The sequence below is a fragment of the Nelusetta ayraudi genome, unplaced genomic scaffold, assembly GCF_046127955.1.
Source record: "Nelusetta ayraudi isolate G7.1 ecotype Tasmania unplaced genomic scaffold, CSIRO-AGI_Nayr_v1 ptg000076l, whole genome shotgun sequence".
Taxonomy (NCBI): domain Eukaryota; kingdom Metazoa; phylum Chordata; class Actinopteri; order Tetraodontiformes; family Monacanthidae; genus Nelusetta; species Nelusetta ayraudi.
Window position 1 is genome coordinate 2,549,457 of NW_027466126.1, and position 15,575 is coordinate 2,565,031.

General features: G+C 46.1%; 2 protein-coding genes across 4 annotated transcripts in view; both read left to right on the forward strand.

The window, feature by feature from the left end:
• The window catches only part of sapcd2 (suppressor APC domain containing 2), a 24,706-nt gene continuing 9,131 nt past the window's right edge, over positions 1-15,575 (forward strand). The window contains exons 1-7 of one of the 3 annotated variants that reach the window (XM_076043749.1): positions 1-1,055; positions 3,620-3,753; positions 7,078-7,224; positions 7,495-7,596; positions 8,102-8,221; positions 8,348-9,066; positions 9,147-10,085. In XM_076043749.1, the coding sequence (XP_075899864.1) occupies positions 275-1,055; positions 3,620-3,753; positions 7,078-7,224; positions 7,495-7,596; positions 8,102-8,221; positions 8,348-8,476 (1,413 nt within the window). In that variant the 5' untranslated portion in view covers positions 1-274 and the 3' untranslated portion in view covers positions 8,477-9,066; positions 9,147-10,085. Of the gene's footprint in view, positions 1,056-3,619; positions 3,754-7,077; positions 7,225-7,494; positions 7,597-8,101; positions 8,222-8,347; positions 9,067-9,146; positions 10,086-15,575 lie in introns of those variants that run through there. The other 2 variants (XM_076043748.1, XM_076043750.1) reach the window with 2 other exon arrangements.
• Positions 11,896-15,440, forward strand: hcar2 (hydroxycarboxylic acid receptor 2-). Its single transcript, XM_076043751.1, has 2 exons — positions 11,896-11,991; positions 13,156-15,440. Exon 2 carries the CDS (start codon positions 13,213-13,215, stop codon positions 14,089-14,091), a length of 879 nt encoding a protein of 292 aa, XP_075899866.1. The 5' UTR covers positions 11,896-11,991; positions 13,156-13,212; the 3' UTR covers positions 14,092-15,440.

The window sequence follows — 15,575 nt, forward strand, 5'->3', positions numbered from 1 at the left end:
AAGGAAAGTATGGATGAAGGAGCAGCAGCGACGGAGAAGTCTCACTAGAGAGGTGGACTCCGCAAACCATTCACACAAGGCAGTATTTCTGCTTTATTCTGGCTCTAATTTATTTTTAAAAAGTTATGTAAATTGGATATTAGAGAACTGGTTTAATCCTTCGTTCTTTTTTTTCTTTTTTTTTAATTTCCAGACGCGCGTTTGTACAAGGTTAGTCAACTGGTGCGACCGTGTTTTTGATTGATAAACCTGAGGCAATCAGCATTTCATTCCAATGGCGCTGATCGCCGCTGACCAGGGCTGCAAGCTGAACAACGCGTCGGCGATTTACGGCCGAGTTGGAACGAGGAAAGAGGCGTTCCAGGGCAAAGCCGAAGGCTTCCGAACTGTCAAAATGCAGCCGAAGGAGTCGGAGTATTCAACAGATGGCCTGCCAAAAGCCTTCCTGCACAGCTTGAGGACCCTCTTTGACATCCTCGACGACGCCGGTCGCGGCTACGTCCACATCTCGGAGATCGAGAGCCGCTGGCAGGGCGCGGACACCCGGGACCTGCCCGGCGGGGTGCTGGGCTGCCTCCGGAGGGTCACCCCGCCGCATGGCTGCCTCACCTTTGAGCGCTTCGTGGCGGGGCTGCGCTACTCCATGCTCAACCCGGAGAACAGCTACCAGTACCGGGCCCAGGCGGCGGTACACCCGCAGCAGGCGCACCAGAAACCCGCCCCGCTGTCCACATGCAGCGTCGGGACGCGGGTGGAGAACAAGGTGCGACCACTGGGGCCCAGCAATGTGACCAACACCCAGCCACACCGCTCCTCCTCCCTCCATGGCCGAGCCCGGCCCGAGGAAAGCTCCGGGTACCCCGTGGCGGCCCCTTACAGCGGCGGGGGGCCACCGGAAAGGTCCGGCCGGAGTTTGGAGCGAACCTCCGTGGCCCCAGGTGGAGGGTGCTACCGGGCCGAGCCGTGCCACTCCACCAAGCCTAGCCAGCCGCAGCAGAGCCGGGTCAGGTCCGTCGAGTCGCTGGCCCTGGAGGCACCGCAACTCAACGGTGCGAGTAAGTGGACCTGGTACCGTGAGAGTCACATGTTTGGTATCTGCACGTCATCTGAGTTTCATGAAAGCTTGTTTGATAATGTTTAAACTCCTCTTTATCAGATAACACACACACACACACACACACACACACACACACACACACACACACACACACACACACACACACACACACACCTCTATGAACAGTTCATTTCTAAAACGCCAGCTAATAGAAACTTATATAGACATTGCTTTATGTCTTTAAAGTGCCTAAGGTGTGGTTTTCAAAGTGTTTGTTTTGATTTGCCAACATCTCAGAAGTCAAACTTGTCAGCAGGACATTGCCTGCTAGGAACTGATGTCAGTTCATTGCTACCTTGAATTTTATTGTGCTGCAGCAAATTGTGCATCTGCATCTTCTTCTTGTTTTTGTTGCATCAAGTGAGCGTGCAGCACAAAACATGATGCACAGATCCATGTAAAATACTTTGTGCACAAACTCTGCACACTGCAAGCAGGTTGGCCTTGGTCAACATCATAAACAGTTACCTGGATGTCTGTAAAGCCACATGCACATATCAGTGTTATACCACATGGATTGAGTTATTGCCTTTGTTAACCAAAGGTCAGGTCAGAGGTCATGTGAGAAACCCCTCCAGAAGTATATCTATCTGGAGGGTTGTTTTTTTTATGATGGCTTGTTCAGCTCTCCTCCTGGTGGGGGCGGGGGGGTTAGTGGTTGTTGGAGTTGCTGTCGGGAATTTCCCATGTTTGCTTGTCCTCTTTTTGTGCATAAATATTGAGCTCTTGCTCTAAAACTCACTTTTCTTTCGCAGTCATAGCAGAGTTCTCTCACATCCCCTCTTTTCTCTTTTAATTTGCCTCACACACACACACACACACACCCACACACACACACACACACAGAGGCGCTCACTTAGAGAGTGAGAGTCTCTCCGAGTTTGCCTGATATCTCTTCAGCGAGGCCTGTCTGAAGCTATAAGAGTGAAACTGCATTGGGCCTCAGGGCTTTTCCCACTGACTCCGCTTGTATGCAGTGCCGGGTCTCTGTTCGCATAGATGGTCGCATGGGCAGACAATTCAGAAAGCCAAGAATTTGCATACTTCTGTGCACATTTGTCCACCTCTTAATTGAATGAGAGCAAAACTCATTGCATTAATAGGGACTTCAGTAATAACAGAACGTTCCTTGTGCAAATAAAGCCTCACATCCTTAAAGCTGTCCAACAAATTTCAAATAAAATGAGCAAAATTAGTTGTCCTGAGTTGCTAAATCATCAATTTAGTTTACTTGTCAAGCATTAAATAATTTCTTTGATGGGCTCATTTTTTTTGTTTCTAAATTTTTTTTTATCTGTTCTCTTCCTCTGGCCCTGTGCATCAGTTTTAGACAGGGAGGTGGCCCACCAGTGGCTGTGCTGTAATCTCATGCATGCAGCCAAACCCTGCTGGATTAGGCCAGATTACAGCAAACCGACTGGCTCTCACAAAATCACGGCAGTGATAAAATATTTTCTCCCCTTCAACTCGAGAGAGACTCTGAGTCCCTTCATCTGTTGCTCTTGAGTACATCTGTTTGTACTACTAGGGATGCAAATTATCGATGAATTCATTAATCGTTCGTTGATTTACCTTATCGATCGATTAACGATTAATTGATAAGCAGCGATTTTTCCTGAGAACCTAAATTTCACAATGGAATATGTAAAAGAAACACATTATTTAAATTGAATTGAATTGCTCTTTCCTGCTACTACACGGTTATAATGATATTAACTACCCGTGTAAAAAATGTTCAATTAATTGCACTACTATTTTAATTTAATCAATTAAATTCTTAATCGACAATTAATCGATAATCAATAAATTGTTCACGTCCCTAGTTTGTACCACAAAACATTAGGACTTCCACTAGAACAAATCTCTCACCTATTTCAGGAGGTTTTTGCATTCCAAATTGAAAACAATTTTCTCTATTTATCTCAAGGTTGCTCACTGCTAATTATTTATTATATACTTATCGCACCGTTGCTCACCATTTGCCCGTCCTGCCTCGGCAGTGAGCACTCCTACAATGATCCTCAGGGAATTGCTCGAGCTCCTCAAAGTAATTCGACTGCATACCTCACATATTTCCTTCTGCTCTGCTGAACTCTTGTCGATTCCCCTAATTACAGAAAAACATGAAAATCGTTCACATACTTGAGAGTCACTTTTTTGATGAAGGCTTGGTAAAATCTAAATGTTTGAAAATGTGTATATTTGAAACGGTCTTTGTTCCTCCGTTCACCTTCTTAAAGGTCTTCAAGCACTGTGGGCAAAAATGTGCGTGATATAGCTCCCTCCTGTGGTAGTTTGTCAGAATGCAAATCTACTGTATGTCTTCTCGACATCTGGAAGCGTTTAACTCACTCGCCATGAATATTCGCACTGCAGAGCAAAACATTTCACTTTATTTTTCATATTCACAATAATTGTATCATTCCATTTAATTATTTTTCAAAACACTTTTTATGCTTTCAGTGTCTGTGTGTTTATTGAGCCTCTTTCACTCCTGTCCAGGTGTTGCAAAATCAGGTTTACCAAGATCTCAGAGTGAATCTGCAACAGGATTTTCCGGCGGCTCCAGGCGGCACGGGAGGAGTCGGGATGAGCAGAGGCGGCATACCATTTCCAATGGAGTGGATTATGGAATGGTTAGTGTACACACACACACACACACACACACACACACACACACACACACACACCTCAGCGGTTTGTTGAAAGTATGTAAAAGGTCTTTCTTTGGGTGTCACGCCTTGGTGAGTCGCCTTTTATTTAAAGTCAACCATGCAGTTTTCCACTTCATGACTTGTGGACAGGTCGAAACTGGTGTGTTTGAGTTCATTCTACTGTAGAGTTGCCAACCGTCCCTTGAAAATACAGATTTTTCCTGTATTTGACAATGAAATGGAGCGTCCCGTTTTAAATCGATAGGTAACGGGGGTTTGTCCCGTATTTCTGAGTTGTCTTGAACGTAATTCAGGTTCGTTTCCATGGAGCAGTGGTTCTCAAACTTTCAGTGTCACGCCCCACCTTGGAGGAAGAAAAATTTTCATGACATGGCTGTGTCTTGAGGGATCCCGATGAACCTGCAGGTGGCCCCATGTCTCTAGGACAAAGTTGACTTTTGACCCCATAGCATGGCATTAGAGTTTGCGTTCAAAACCGTTTCATGCTGCACTTTGTCGATTGTTGTGTAACAATACGTTCTATCAAAAGATTTCAATCCAGTTTAAACATTATTTCTAATGTCTCTCGGTAGCAAAGCTATTCAAACTATGTGAACCTGACACTTTTTTGAAACCCTTTTTTAAGTAATGACTTGGCACTACTGGCGAGCCACTGGCCTGTGATGGTCATGACCCCGACCACTGCGGTCATGACCTTTATTTTTCTGAATGAAAGTTGGCAACACTTTTCCACTGGTTTCAGTTGATTTCCCTGCAACACCACCTGCATTTGGCTGCTTTCACATCAGTTTCGATTTAAGCTCATTTGTGACTGAAGGGTTTTGCAATTTCCATGTTTTAATACATTCAACTTTTGGTGTTCCTTATGATCATCTTGAAACAATATCTGAACTGAGCTGCTAGCAGCGGGCCAGGGGTCTGCCTGCCTGTGCTGGGTAAACTTGGCTCCGGTGAAGACGCACGACTCCAAGTTCCTGGAAACTGTCAAGAGTTTTTTGCTGGTATCGGCTTCTCCACGCTGCCTCCTATTGGCTCCCACATTCCCCTCCCATCTTTCCGCCTCCCCCCTCCTCCCCCCAGCCTGCCCCTCCCACCCTCCTGCAGGACACTCGCGCCTCCCTTCACCCTCCGTCTCTCCCCCTGCCTCACCATTCCTCTCCGACTGGCCTCCTCTCCCGTTTGTGTCGCCGTCTCTGTCTTTTCTCCCTCCCCCCCTCCTCCCTCGGCCAGACCGACCGGCTCCCTCCCACAGTCCCTCCCTCCCTGACCCCTGTCCGCCTCCCACCCTCCCCCGTCCCCCTGTGTGGCCCTCCCACCCAGGCCGCATTGGCCCCGCAGCTGTCCTGATGGTAGTGAGCCGGGTCGGGCCCCGGGGCCTGGTGGAAGTGGAAGACTCGCTGGGGCGGCCCGGCCCAGCCTGGATGGCTGTGTGGGCGGCCTACACAACCGTCTTCATCCCCCTCAGCAGTAGCCTCTACAGCAGCAAGGCCCTGCACTTTTTCCTCTGGGTGAGTAGGACGAGAGCGAGCGAGAGAGCAAGGGAGCGAGAGAGCAAGGGAGCAAGGGAGCGAGAGAGAGAGGGAGGGAGGGAGGGAGGGAGGGAGTTGTGGACGGCAGAAGACCTTCAAGTCTCTCTGAGATTTGCGAGTGTATTGAGTAAGAACGCTTCTGTGATTTAAGTGGGAAAGCTGAGGGTGCTGGAGACTCGGGTGTCATGTCGTCATGACAACATCTCAAGCTGTTCTTCAAAACTAATGGCAGCGGTGAACCGAATGTCGCTTGACGGTTCTCGTTTTTAAATGTCCTTTTTTTTTTTTTTTTTTTTTTACATCTTGCATCAGACGGACACTCCTGCTGTTGATAACTGGCAGCGTCTCATTATTTCTCACATTCATCATCATAGAATCGCACCAGAATGAAAGTTGTCCTTGGTTGTGTTTTTTTTTGGATGTGGATGACGCCCAAGTGCTGCTGTTGCGTTATTGTTGCTCGGCCTCATTTCTAAAGGCTGTCCGGCTCCTTTGTGTTTTAGTTAAAAGCCTCTGCCATAGGTGTCAAGTTATTGTATGACCATTGTGTGTACATGTGTGTGTGTGTTCATGCTCCCCATGTTGCCAACACATGCACACACACACACACACACACACACACACACACACACACACACACACACACACACTTTTCCACACTCTATTTTTCTCCATGAACTTCTTCTTTTTATTCATTCATTTATTTATTTATTGTTTCACCCCCTTTTTTTTTTCCTTTTTTCCCCCTTTTTTTCCCTTTCCCCCCTTTTTTCCTCCTTTTTTGAACTACTTCCTTGTAAAAAAAAAAAAAAAAAAAAGCAGGTTTCTTCCCCCTCACCAGGGTGGGACCTCATATTCATGTTGCTTCCGACACACACATGCACCCCGCCCCCCACACACCTCCCACCTCTCCTCCTCCCTGATATTCCACCCCTGTCTTTTCTCTGCACGTGCTCCTCCCTCTTGCGACTCTTGGCAGAACAGGATGAATTTGTGTTGCTCGCCAGCCCCTCTGAGCCTCGCTGGGTTTTAAACCGAGCCGGTGAGCCACGGCGACTGGAATGCAGTGAGGTCCACACAGCAGGATGGAGGGATGGAGGGACAGGCTGAGCTGAAAGATGACACATCAGGTGGCTGAATGCCAGCGATGAGGCCTTTTGGACTCTGGCTGGTGTGCAGGATGGACAGCATGGTCAGCACAACTCAATGCAGCCTTGCTGGGGTGCACACACACGCACACACACACACACACACACACACACACACACACACACACACAGAGCCACTGGGGTGGCCGCAGTTGAAGTGGCTCTGCTGTTTACCCCATTCCTAGCTGGCTGTGTGGTTGCCATGCCGCCCAGGCTGACTGCTCCTCTAAAACATTGTTGAGGTCGACAGAGAGAGAGAGAGAGAGAGATAGAGAGAGAGAGAGAGAGAGAGAGAGACGGGGCATAATCGCAGCGGCGCCATTGTCTCTGGCGGCACAAAAGGGGTTTTCGCTGCAGATGCCCTCATGAAAAGATGGAGCTGGTCTCCAGCGCCGGCGGGCCCTGAAATCACCCACCAGATGAAGTCTTGGCAGCACTTTTGAAAGCTGCCTCGGCGCTGCCATGAGGAGGAAATTTAGAGTTTGAATGTTCTCTCTCTCTCCCTCTCTCTCTCTCTCGCTCTCTTTTTTTTGGGGGCTTTTCTTAACCCCCCTCTCCTTTCTCCCCTTCCCTCTCTCTCTCTCTCCTCTTTGAAAACCCTCACACAGCTGAAGCAAATGAAAGAGCTGGAGCAGGAGAAGGACTCGCTGCTGGCCGGCCTGGAGGTGGTGGAGCGGGCCCGGGACTGGTACCAGGGACAAATCCACAATGTGACCGAGAGACAGCGGCAGGTCGGCCAGAGCTCCCACTGCACGGTCAGTCCGTCCGGGGGTCTTTGAACAGGTGGCCTCTGTGCTGCCAGTATAAAAAGGCATTAAAATGAAAGTGGGATTTAATCATGATGAGTTGTTTTGTGGTCCCCCCCCCCCGGGAATGTTTAAATCCTGTTTACGGAGGTTCGCTGTTGGTAACGAGAAGCACAGACCCTCATCAGTCCGTTATGGCCTCATAATGACCTTATGGCTGTTGTAGCTCTTGTGTGCACACGGTCGTGTATTCCAACTCATCCACTTCTCTCCCTCCAGGATTTCTTCACGGAGGCCAGTCAGAGTCGCATGAATGTCCTCATCCCCAAACTGCAGGAGGTCAACCGCTGCCTTAACGACCTCATTACCTGCAATGGCGGGGTGAGTGCTGTACAGCTGATCTGACTTCTTTCAGGCTCAGAGTTTGATATTGAGTAGATTATTTTTTCTAATATATGATGCTAATGGATAGGATGTTCAGTGAGTATGCAAAGTAATATTTTTTGGTTTTTGCACGTTCTCTTTACTTTTACTCCTAAATAGCTCTGTTGTAATGTTCTATTGTAAGTGTTGTATTTGAACTGTGGATGTTAAGAATTTGATCGATTAAAATAAATTAGATCGGTCTCAATTGATTGAACATTTTTTTACATGGGTAGTTGATATCATTATAACAATGTAGTGGCAGAAAAGAGCAATTCACCTGTAGATACTGCGATGGTCATCATATACCTAGAACAAGTTACTTTCAAACAACTTTTAAAAGAAGTAGAAGTCAACTTAAAGTCAGAGGATAAATGTTTAGGGTGTTTAAATATTGGATGATATGTATCTTAAAGTTTAATTCAGGTTAATGCACTGACTCTGGTGTCTCTCTGTTTCCCAGCAGTCTTTTTCTCCCAGTGCCGCTCAGACGGCGGTCCTCTCAGCCAACCCTCAGCCTCCAGGTCCGGCTCCTCCACAGGCCATCCAGAGACTGAAGGACCAGAACCGACTTCTCACACAGGTTTAACCCGCTGACAGGGAAACCTGCAAGTTTGTCAGAGCTCCCGTTAGATGAGTGAAGATGTCTCACTCCTTTTTTTGTTTGTTTGTTTGTTTGTTTGTTTTTTTCTGTCTCTGCTGGTTTCAGGAGGTGACGGAGAAGAGCGAGCGTATCGCCCAGCTGGAGCAGGAGAAGTCGGCTTTGATAAAGCAGCTTTTCGAGGCGCGAGCCCGCAGCGTGCAGGACACCAGCACCTTGGACTCCACCTTCATCTGAGAACAAGTACACTCCGCCACTACGGTGTTCTGTTCCAGCTAAGAGTCAAATCATGTTTCTGGTCTAGAGCCAAACTCCTCTTTTTTTTCCTAAGACTGAATCCAACAGTTGTCTGCCAGCAACCTGTTTCAGTGATGCACCTTTGTAGCCAGTATACTGCACTGAAGCAGCACGTGACCACTCCGAAACATGCACTACCTACACACGGAAGCCACGAGGAAAAAATCAGACGAGCTCTGTGGACTCTTGCGATTCCTGCACAAGCACATGAGCTGAAAATGTGTTCCAAACATCGGTCGAGATGCAGTCACTTCATTCTTTGCAGGATTAAATTACGCCAAAAAATATTTGCTCTCAAAAGATTTCCTCTTCTGCTGCTTGACTATGAAGCGACAAATTGAAAGAAACACTCGAGTGCTGGAATACAATGCCTCCATCATCAGAAAACACCTGCAAGTGCTCGCTCTGACCTATCAGTCACTTCATGGCGAAAGAGGATCATGGCCACACAAAGAGAAAAAAATATTACAGGAAGGAGATTTTTATTTAAGTTTTCATTTCGAGTTTAAAGTTGAAATTTCGTGAATTAAGTCAAAATTTTGTGGAAAAAGTCAACGTAAAAAAAAAAAAAAGAACTTTTGTGAATGAAGTTGAAATATCGTAAATGAAGTTGGAAAAAAAAAATCCATCTTAATTTTTTTTCTCTTCTTGTGGCCCTAATCCTCTTCCGTACATCACCTTTATTCAAGAAAAACATCCTTTATGGTACTTTTTTAATAACAATAATAAGATGAGAAAACTTTTTTCTTCCTCACTAGGCACATAAAATAAGGTTTTCTTGATCTCAGTGTTTAATTTTTAAACCCCATGTGAAGTTTTACTAGGAAGGTTGTATTTTATAGTAGCATGTTAAATGTCATGGATTGTTTTGGATCTTGCAATGTTTTTTTGTTTTTTTTCGATAGTTAAGATGAAACGGGCGGACAGTCTACAAGCCATCGTCACGTTTTAGGTAGAGACGGACAAGACAAGTTTGGAGGTTTGCACGAGGATGGGAGCAGTCGGGGGGGCGGGGGGCCAACCAACATGGCAGAAGATGAATGTGTCGGAGCTCGAGCTCCTCGGTCGAGAGAACAAAAGAAAAAAAAACAAAAACAACACATCATCACTTTGGCTTTTTTTTTCTTGTTTTGTTTTTGCACAGCACTCGCTGTTTGTGTTTTACAGTGGATTCTTTGCATGAAAAGAGAGATTTCTGTTTGAAACCTGGAGATTAAGCGTTAGTACAAAGATAGTCGTCCCAAGTGTCTTTACCAGGTTTGCTTTAGGTTAAAAGTGTCAACACTTTTTTTTTTTTAATTATTATCAAATTTTTTTTAAGCCATCCACAAGTTTACAAAAGTGATATCTAGTCGGTGGGTGGTCACATAGTCAACAAAGTAGTTTTATGAGAGGGGGAAGCGCACTTATCATATTGTCTGTTTACCTTTTTGTTTGATTGTATTGTTTGTTGCTGCTCAAACTTTATGTGTGAGTGAAACACTTTTTCCTTCTGACTTGTGTTTTCCAAATGAAAAAAAATAAAAATAAACACAGCCAAAACAAGTGACATTTGTGCCCCAGTGGGTTTTATGTTGCGTTTTTAATGTCCTAAAACAGTACAATGAAGGGGGAGGGCACATTTACAACAAATAGACTTTGCTTTTGCACTTACAGTCGATCACAATGGAAAACTTGTCAGACTTTGATTTGGTTTAAAAAACAAAAGAAGAAAAAAAATGAACTGGCAATCTGAGTGTTTCAGTGTGTTTTCTTAGTAAACAACGGAGTCATGTTAAGGCCCAACCTCATGTCCTCTTTTGTGCGGCGCCTGCTCCATTTCTGTCCCCATCTATTTAATGAAATGGGTTTTGCAAGTTGACATTACAAACATGTCAGGCTTAGTTTGACCAAACATCGGAATCAGCAACCAGTCGATACAAAAGAAATGTGCATAATTAGGATCAGTGCACGGCAGACTGAGGCAAACAAGTGGCAAGAGAACAAATATTGAAATCTTTGTCCTCCTGTTTGAGGCAGCGGAACACACATGACGCATGTGATGACAAAAAAAAGCTGTTGTATGTGTGTTTTTGCTGAGGTGCAGAATTTAGCCAATCCTTCCTCTGTTGTTGAGGTTTGCACATTTGTTGGGAACATGACGCCAACTGAAATAGTGTTGGTGTAGGCATTCAGTCATTGCAAGCTGCTGAAACACACACACGTCGCAAAACAAATACATGAAGTAATGGATACAAAACTACCAACTTCAATTTTTTGAAAACGGGTGGATTTTTAGCAGAAATTGATCATATTATGCTGCTGATCATAATACGTTGGTTGGTTTAGTTGTACAGAATGCTGCCAATTTGGCCCTCCGTTATTTGTGATGTGTTAAGGAACAATTAAAGTTCCTAAAGAATACATTGCAGTTGGCCAAAAAACCCCTTCGATAGCCAACAATCTGTAAACGTGATGATTTGAAACACTGTGGATTCATTAAACTGTCGGTGTCAAGTGTTTACCGGGACCCCGCGGCTCTCAGCCGGGATCCCACCGTCTGTCCCTCAAGCTGGTGGCCTGCCTGCTGGTGTTGCACCTCGAGCTGCTCGCATGTGCTCCTCATGTAACGTATTACAAGTGGTTGCGCGGGATGGAATCAGAAGGTGGTTTTTGTTGGAATGTTGCATCAGTTGTTTACTGATGCAACTTTTCCGTCGGCCGGTTGCGTCATTGCCAATCAGTGCAAACGGATGAACCCCCCCCCCCTGTTCCTTGGTCGTTCCAGTGTTCTGTACGTGCAGGCGGGGGGCCCCGAACCAAGAGCCTGTGGCCTCTAGGGGGAGACGCCTCGCCTTCACGTCTAATTGGATGATCGGACAGGAACAGAAACCCTGTAACCTTGGTTCATCTTCCCAAATGATGTTTTCCGCCCATTGTGATACCAGAGCTCAGACTGGGACAGACGTGGCTTTGCGCGACTCTCCACGACGAGGTGGAGCGGGGGCACGGACCATTGCTGCAGCATCCTTTTGAACAGGTGAGTCTCACCTTTGTGGCGAGATAGGAACTACCCAGTTTATGAGTTTAACAGAAGAAGAAAAAACCCAACAGCACGTACTGCTTACAGTCTTATCATGGAAATTTGCTTGGACGTAATTACATCCTCTGCAGGTGCCCCTTTACAGTCCGGTCATGCGTTTACATGTCACCCTTAGATACACAGATAGGGGAAGGGGGCTGTTTGTTGACATGGCGGAAAACATGTAGGAGCACATGCAAACAATTCCGTCCTTTTCATAAGGCCACTTTCAACACACGGTGCGTATCAGTGTGTGGTTTCACCAGACGGCTCTGCACGAGCGTGCGCGCCTGAGAGAAAAGGAAGTAGGTGAAGTGCTTGTCTGAGGTGGGGGGGCGGCAGCGGTGAGGGCAGAAGGGCGCACACAGTCACAACAGCGTTCTGGAAGTTCAAGGTAAGAGACTTTACTCGTGTGATAAACTGACAAAAAGTAAATTAAGATAAATTTGTAGAATTCTGGCGCGTGTGACTGCTTGTTTACTTGGCCTCTTGATCTGAAGGAAGAGTGAAAACATGTTATTAACACACGCTAATCAATACCATTCTGATTAAATATCATATAGTGCTGATGATATTGACACAGCAACCCAATTTCCCCCCTAATATTTCTGCATGTTCTTGTACAGTAAGGAAAGAAAAAAAAACAATTTTATTAATTTGTTTTTAATAGGTGACTTAGTAGAATTCACAGGGACGAGTGTGTTTGACCTGAAAACTTCTCACCCTTATTTTGGCTTTTACTGTCCGTTTTAGGTTTTATATCTTTAAAAAACGCAAGTTCCTGAAAGATAAATGTACTCTTGGGTTATTTATATCTAAAGGCTATCTTCGTGAATAAATAGAGGAAGATAATTTACTAAAATTTATCAAATCCACTGAAAGGCTGTGTAAACAGAAAATACATTTGTATTTGATTTTTTTTTTTTTTTTTTTACCAACAGCTCCTAAAAGATGGAAGTGTGTGTGAAAATGAAAACTAAAACCTAGAAAAAAAAGAAAGAAAAAAGTCAAGCAGCCAGAGTCATTGCGTATGTTAATAGTCTTATCTGATTTGAGGTCCAGTGACGTCAGACGTCAGATTTGTTCCCGGGGTTGACAAACAGAGGCACTGGGCAACACCTGTAGATAATGAGATTAGGCAGGCTGACTTGCATGTGTTTGGTCTGTGGGAGGAAGTCGCAAACACCTCAAGGAGACACCGCGACAACATGCAAACTCCCAGCAAAACCAAGCGCATTCAAATCATGGGCAAAATGCAGCGCACCTGTGGGCACCTCTACGTGGAGGAACTACCTCCTGGGGTGAGAAGTTTTTGAGACGTGAGGTTGGCTGCTGCAGAGGGACGTGGACCCGGAGGTTGATTGAGTCAGTCTCTCAACTTCCTGGGAAATTTGTCTGTGGAAAAAGTTTGTTGTGTACGCAGCCTAAAATCTGTGTTCAATGTTGTTTTGTTGTCATTCGTTGTCTCTGATGGCCTTCTGATCACTGTTCTCTGGAAAACAACTTTTTTTAGTAGAAATTCATTTCTCATCCGAAGCTTTGTTTTTCCTCTCTTTAGGCAAGTCTTGCTCTCTCTGATGCCATCTCGCGTCCTCCACCGCTGACTGGCAGCATCATGGACCTTCTCCGTGTGAACTCCTCGGCCCTGCTGGTCTCCCACAGGCCCTTCAACTACACCGCCGTGGAGAGGACGGTGTACGAGCTCTGCAGAGACATGCCGGGCGTCCTCATCTGGTACCTGAGCCTCCAGCTCATCAACATGTTCCTGGGCGTCCCCGCCAACCTCATGGTGCTCTGGCTCATCCACAAGAACAAAGGCGACTCGTCCACCTCGGACATCTTCATCATGCACCTGGCCATCCTGGACGTGCTCTTCTGCCTCATGCCTCCGCTGGAGCTGGCCAACATCGTCTTCCTCACCACCAGCAGCACCTGGTACGTTCTGCGCTTCTTCTACGGCATCAAGGACTCCTCGCCACTCTTCCTCTCTTGCATCTGCCTGGACCGCTACGTTGCTGTGGTGCACCCGCTCACCTTCACCGAGCACAAGGACCGCTGGCACAGGACCGTGCTGGCCCTCGGCGTTTGGCTGTTCGCCCTGGGCTACGCTGCCGCCAAGTGCGTGGGCAACATCATCAACTTCGAGAAGGTCTTCACCGCCATGATCCTGGCGGCGTTTGCCTTTATGGTGTTCTGCAACATTGCCATCCTGTGGGTGCTGAGGCAGTCGGGGCCCGGCAGGGACGAGATGCACCCGGTGAAGAAGAGGGCCTTCAAGACGGTCCTGATCATCCTGGGCATCATAGTGTTCAACTACTTCCCACCCGTGGCGCTCTTCCCCTTCCAGGACTACTTCTCCTCTGACGTCTTTCGCTGCTACATCCACTACGTTGCCTTCGGCCTGATGGACTTCAGCAGCAGCATCCAACCGATGCTCTACCTGTCCAAGGAGAAGCCCAGCAGCATCTGCTGCTGCCAGAGTGGCACGAGCTAAACCAAGTGGGGGCCACGAGACAATGGCAAAGAGAAATTTGAAGGGAAAGCTCATTGGAAATTGATAAATAACCCCTATTTCTTTTGTCCGACCTCCCATTAGTCCAACAAATTGTCTCATTGGTCCAATGTCCCATTAGGGTTACAGTTAGGGTTAGGGGAGGTCTGAACTTCCCAACACAGCGAATGCTCAGCCTCTATGGTGAAATCATTGAACGTTTCCCAATCACATGTCCCTCTAAATCTCTCTGAACACAGGAAGCTGCGTCACGCGCTGGCCAGTATTTTGGCAACAAACGCGGCTACAGCGTCGCCGCTTCAGTAGAAAAGGCCACTGGAGCGGCATGGAGAGAAGCTGCTGTGCTTCTCTCATGTCTGACCAGTACACGGCTGCCGCCGCCGTCTGGCGGTTTGAATGCTGAAGTAGAATAGAAAGCCACAGGTCAGCCACAAAGTGGTGAGTAGTAAATGAGTGCAATGCACATTCTGGGTAAACTATGTTGGGATGTGATAAGAGGATAAATGATGCCATCACGCGTGGATGCTGAGTTACTGTTTTGAATATTGAGAGCTGAAATTGAGGACTTTATTTTTTTTGTTGTTGATTTGACAATGACTTTGTACGTCATACATTAACCTCCCTCCCCAAGAAATAGGTTTACATTTTAGGGAGGGAATGTGACTTTGGTCACATTTGATGGGAAATATTTGGAAGAAACTTGGTCTAGACTTTGGAAAGAGTCATTTGTAAATAATAAATATAGCATTAAGTAGCCATATTGTTAATTGGGCTAGTGAGTTCTGTTTATCTAAGGCAGGGGTTCTCAGCCTTGGAGGAAGAAAATTTTTACTGCTAGAATTAGGGTTAGGTTTTCAGGGTTCCTCCTCCAAATTTGACGTGGCTGTGTCTTGAGGGATCACGATGAACCTGCAAGTGGCCCCCATATCTCTAGGACAAAGTTGACTTTTGACCCCATAGACTTGCATGGCATTAGGGCAGTGGTTCTCAAACTTTCTCTGTCACGCCCCACCTTGGGGGGCACGCCACCCACTTTGAGAAACACTGATCTAAGGGAAGCAATTACCAAACTATTATATTAACTTTGTGCATTTTGCTTATTTAAGCTTTTTAAAATCTGCTTATGAAGAGATTCCCACTGTCATGTTGAAAAGAAGGATGAATAAAATAAATAAATCTCAGGAACCACTTTTTCATAATTTATACTTTTACTGAATTGCATTTTTTTCTTTTGTCTGCACTGACTGTAAAAGAAGAAAACAGCTCTGATTAATTTAAACACACAGAAACAGAAATGTTACCAGCAGCATGTTGCCGGTAGCGACCACACAGTTTAACACACATCACCAGGTCGGCGTATAAACCAGTTGTCACAACAAGCGGTAAAGCTATCATTATAAACATGACATTTGAACGTGTGACTCAGGTTTCCTGGTAAAACCACTACACAAAACTAAAACACAGAA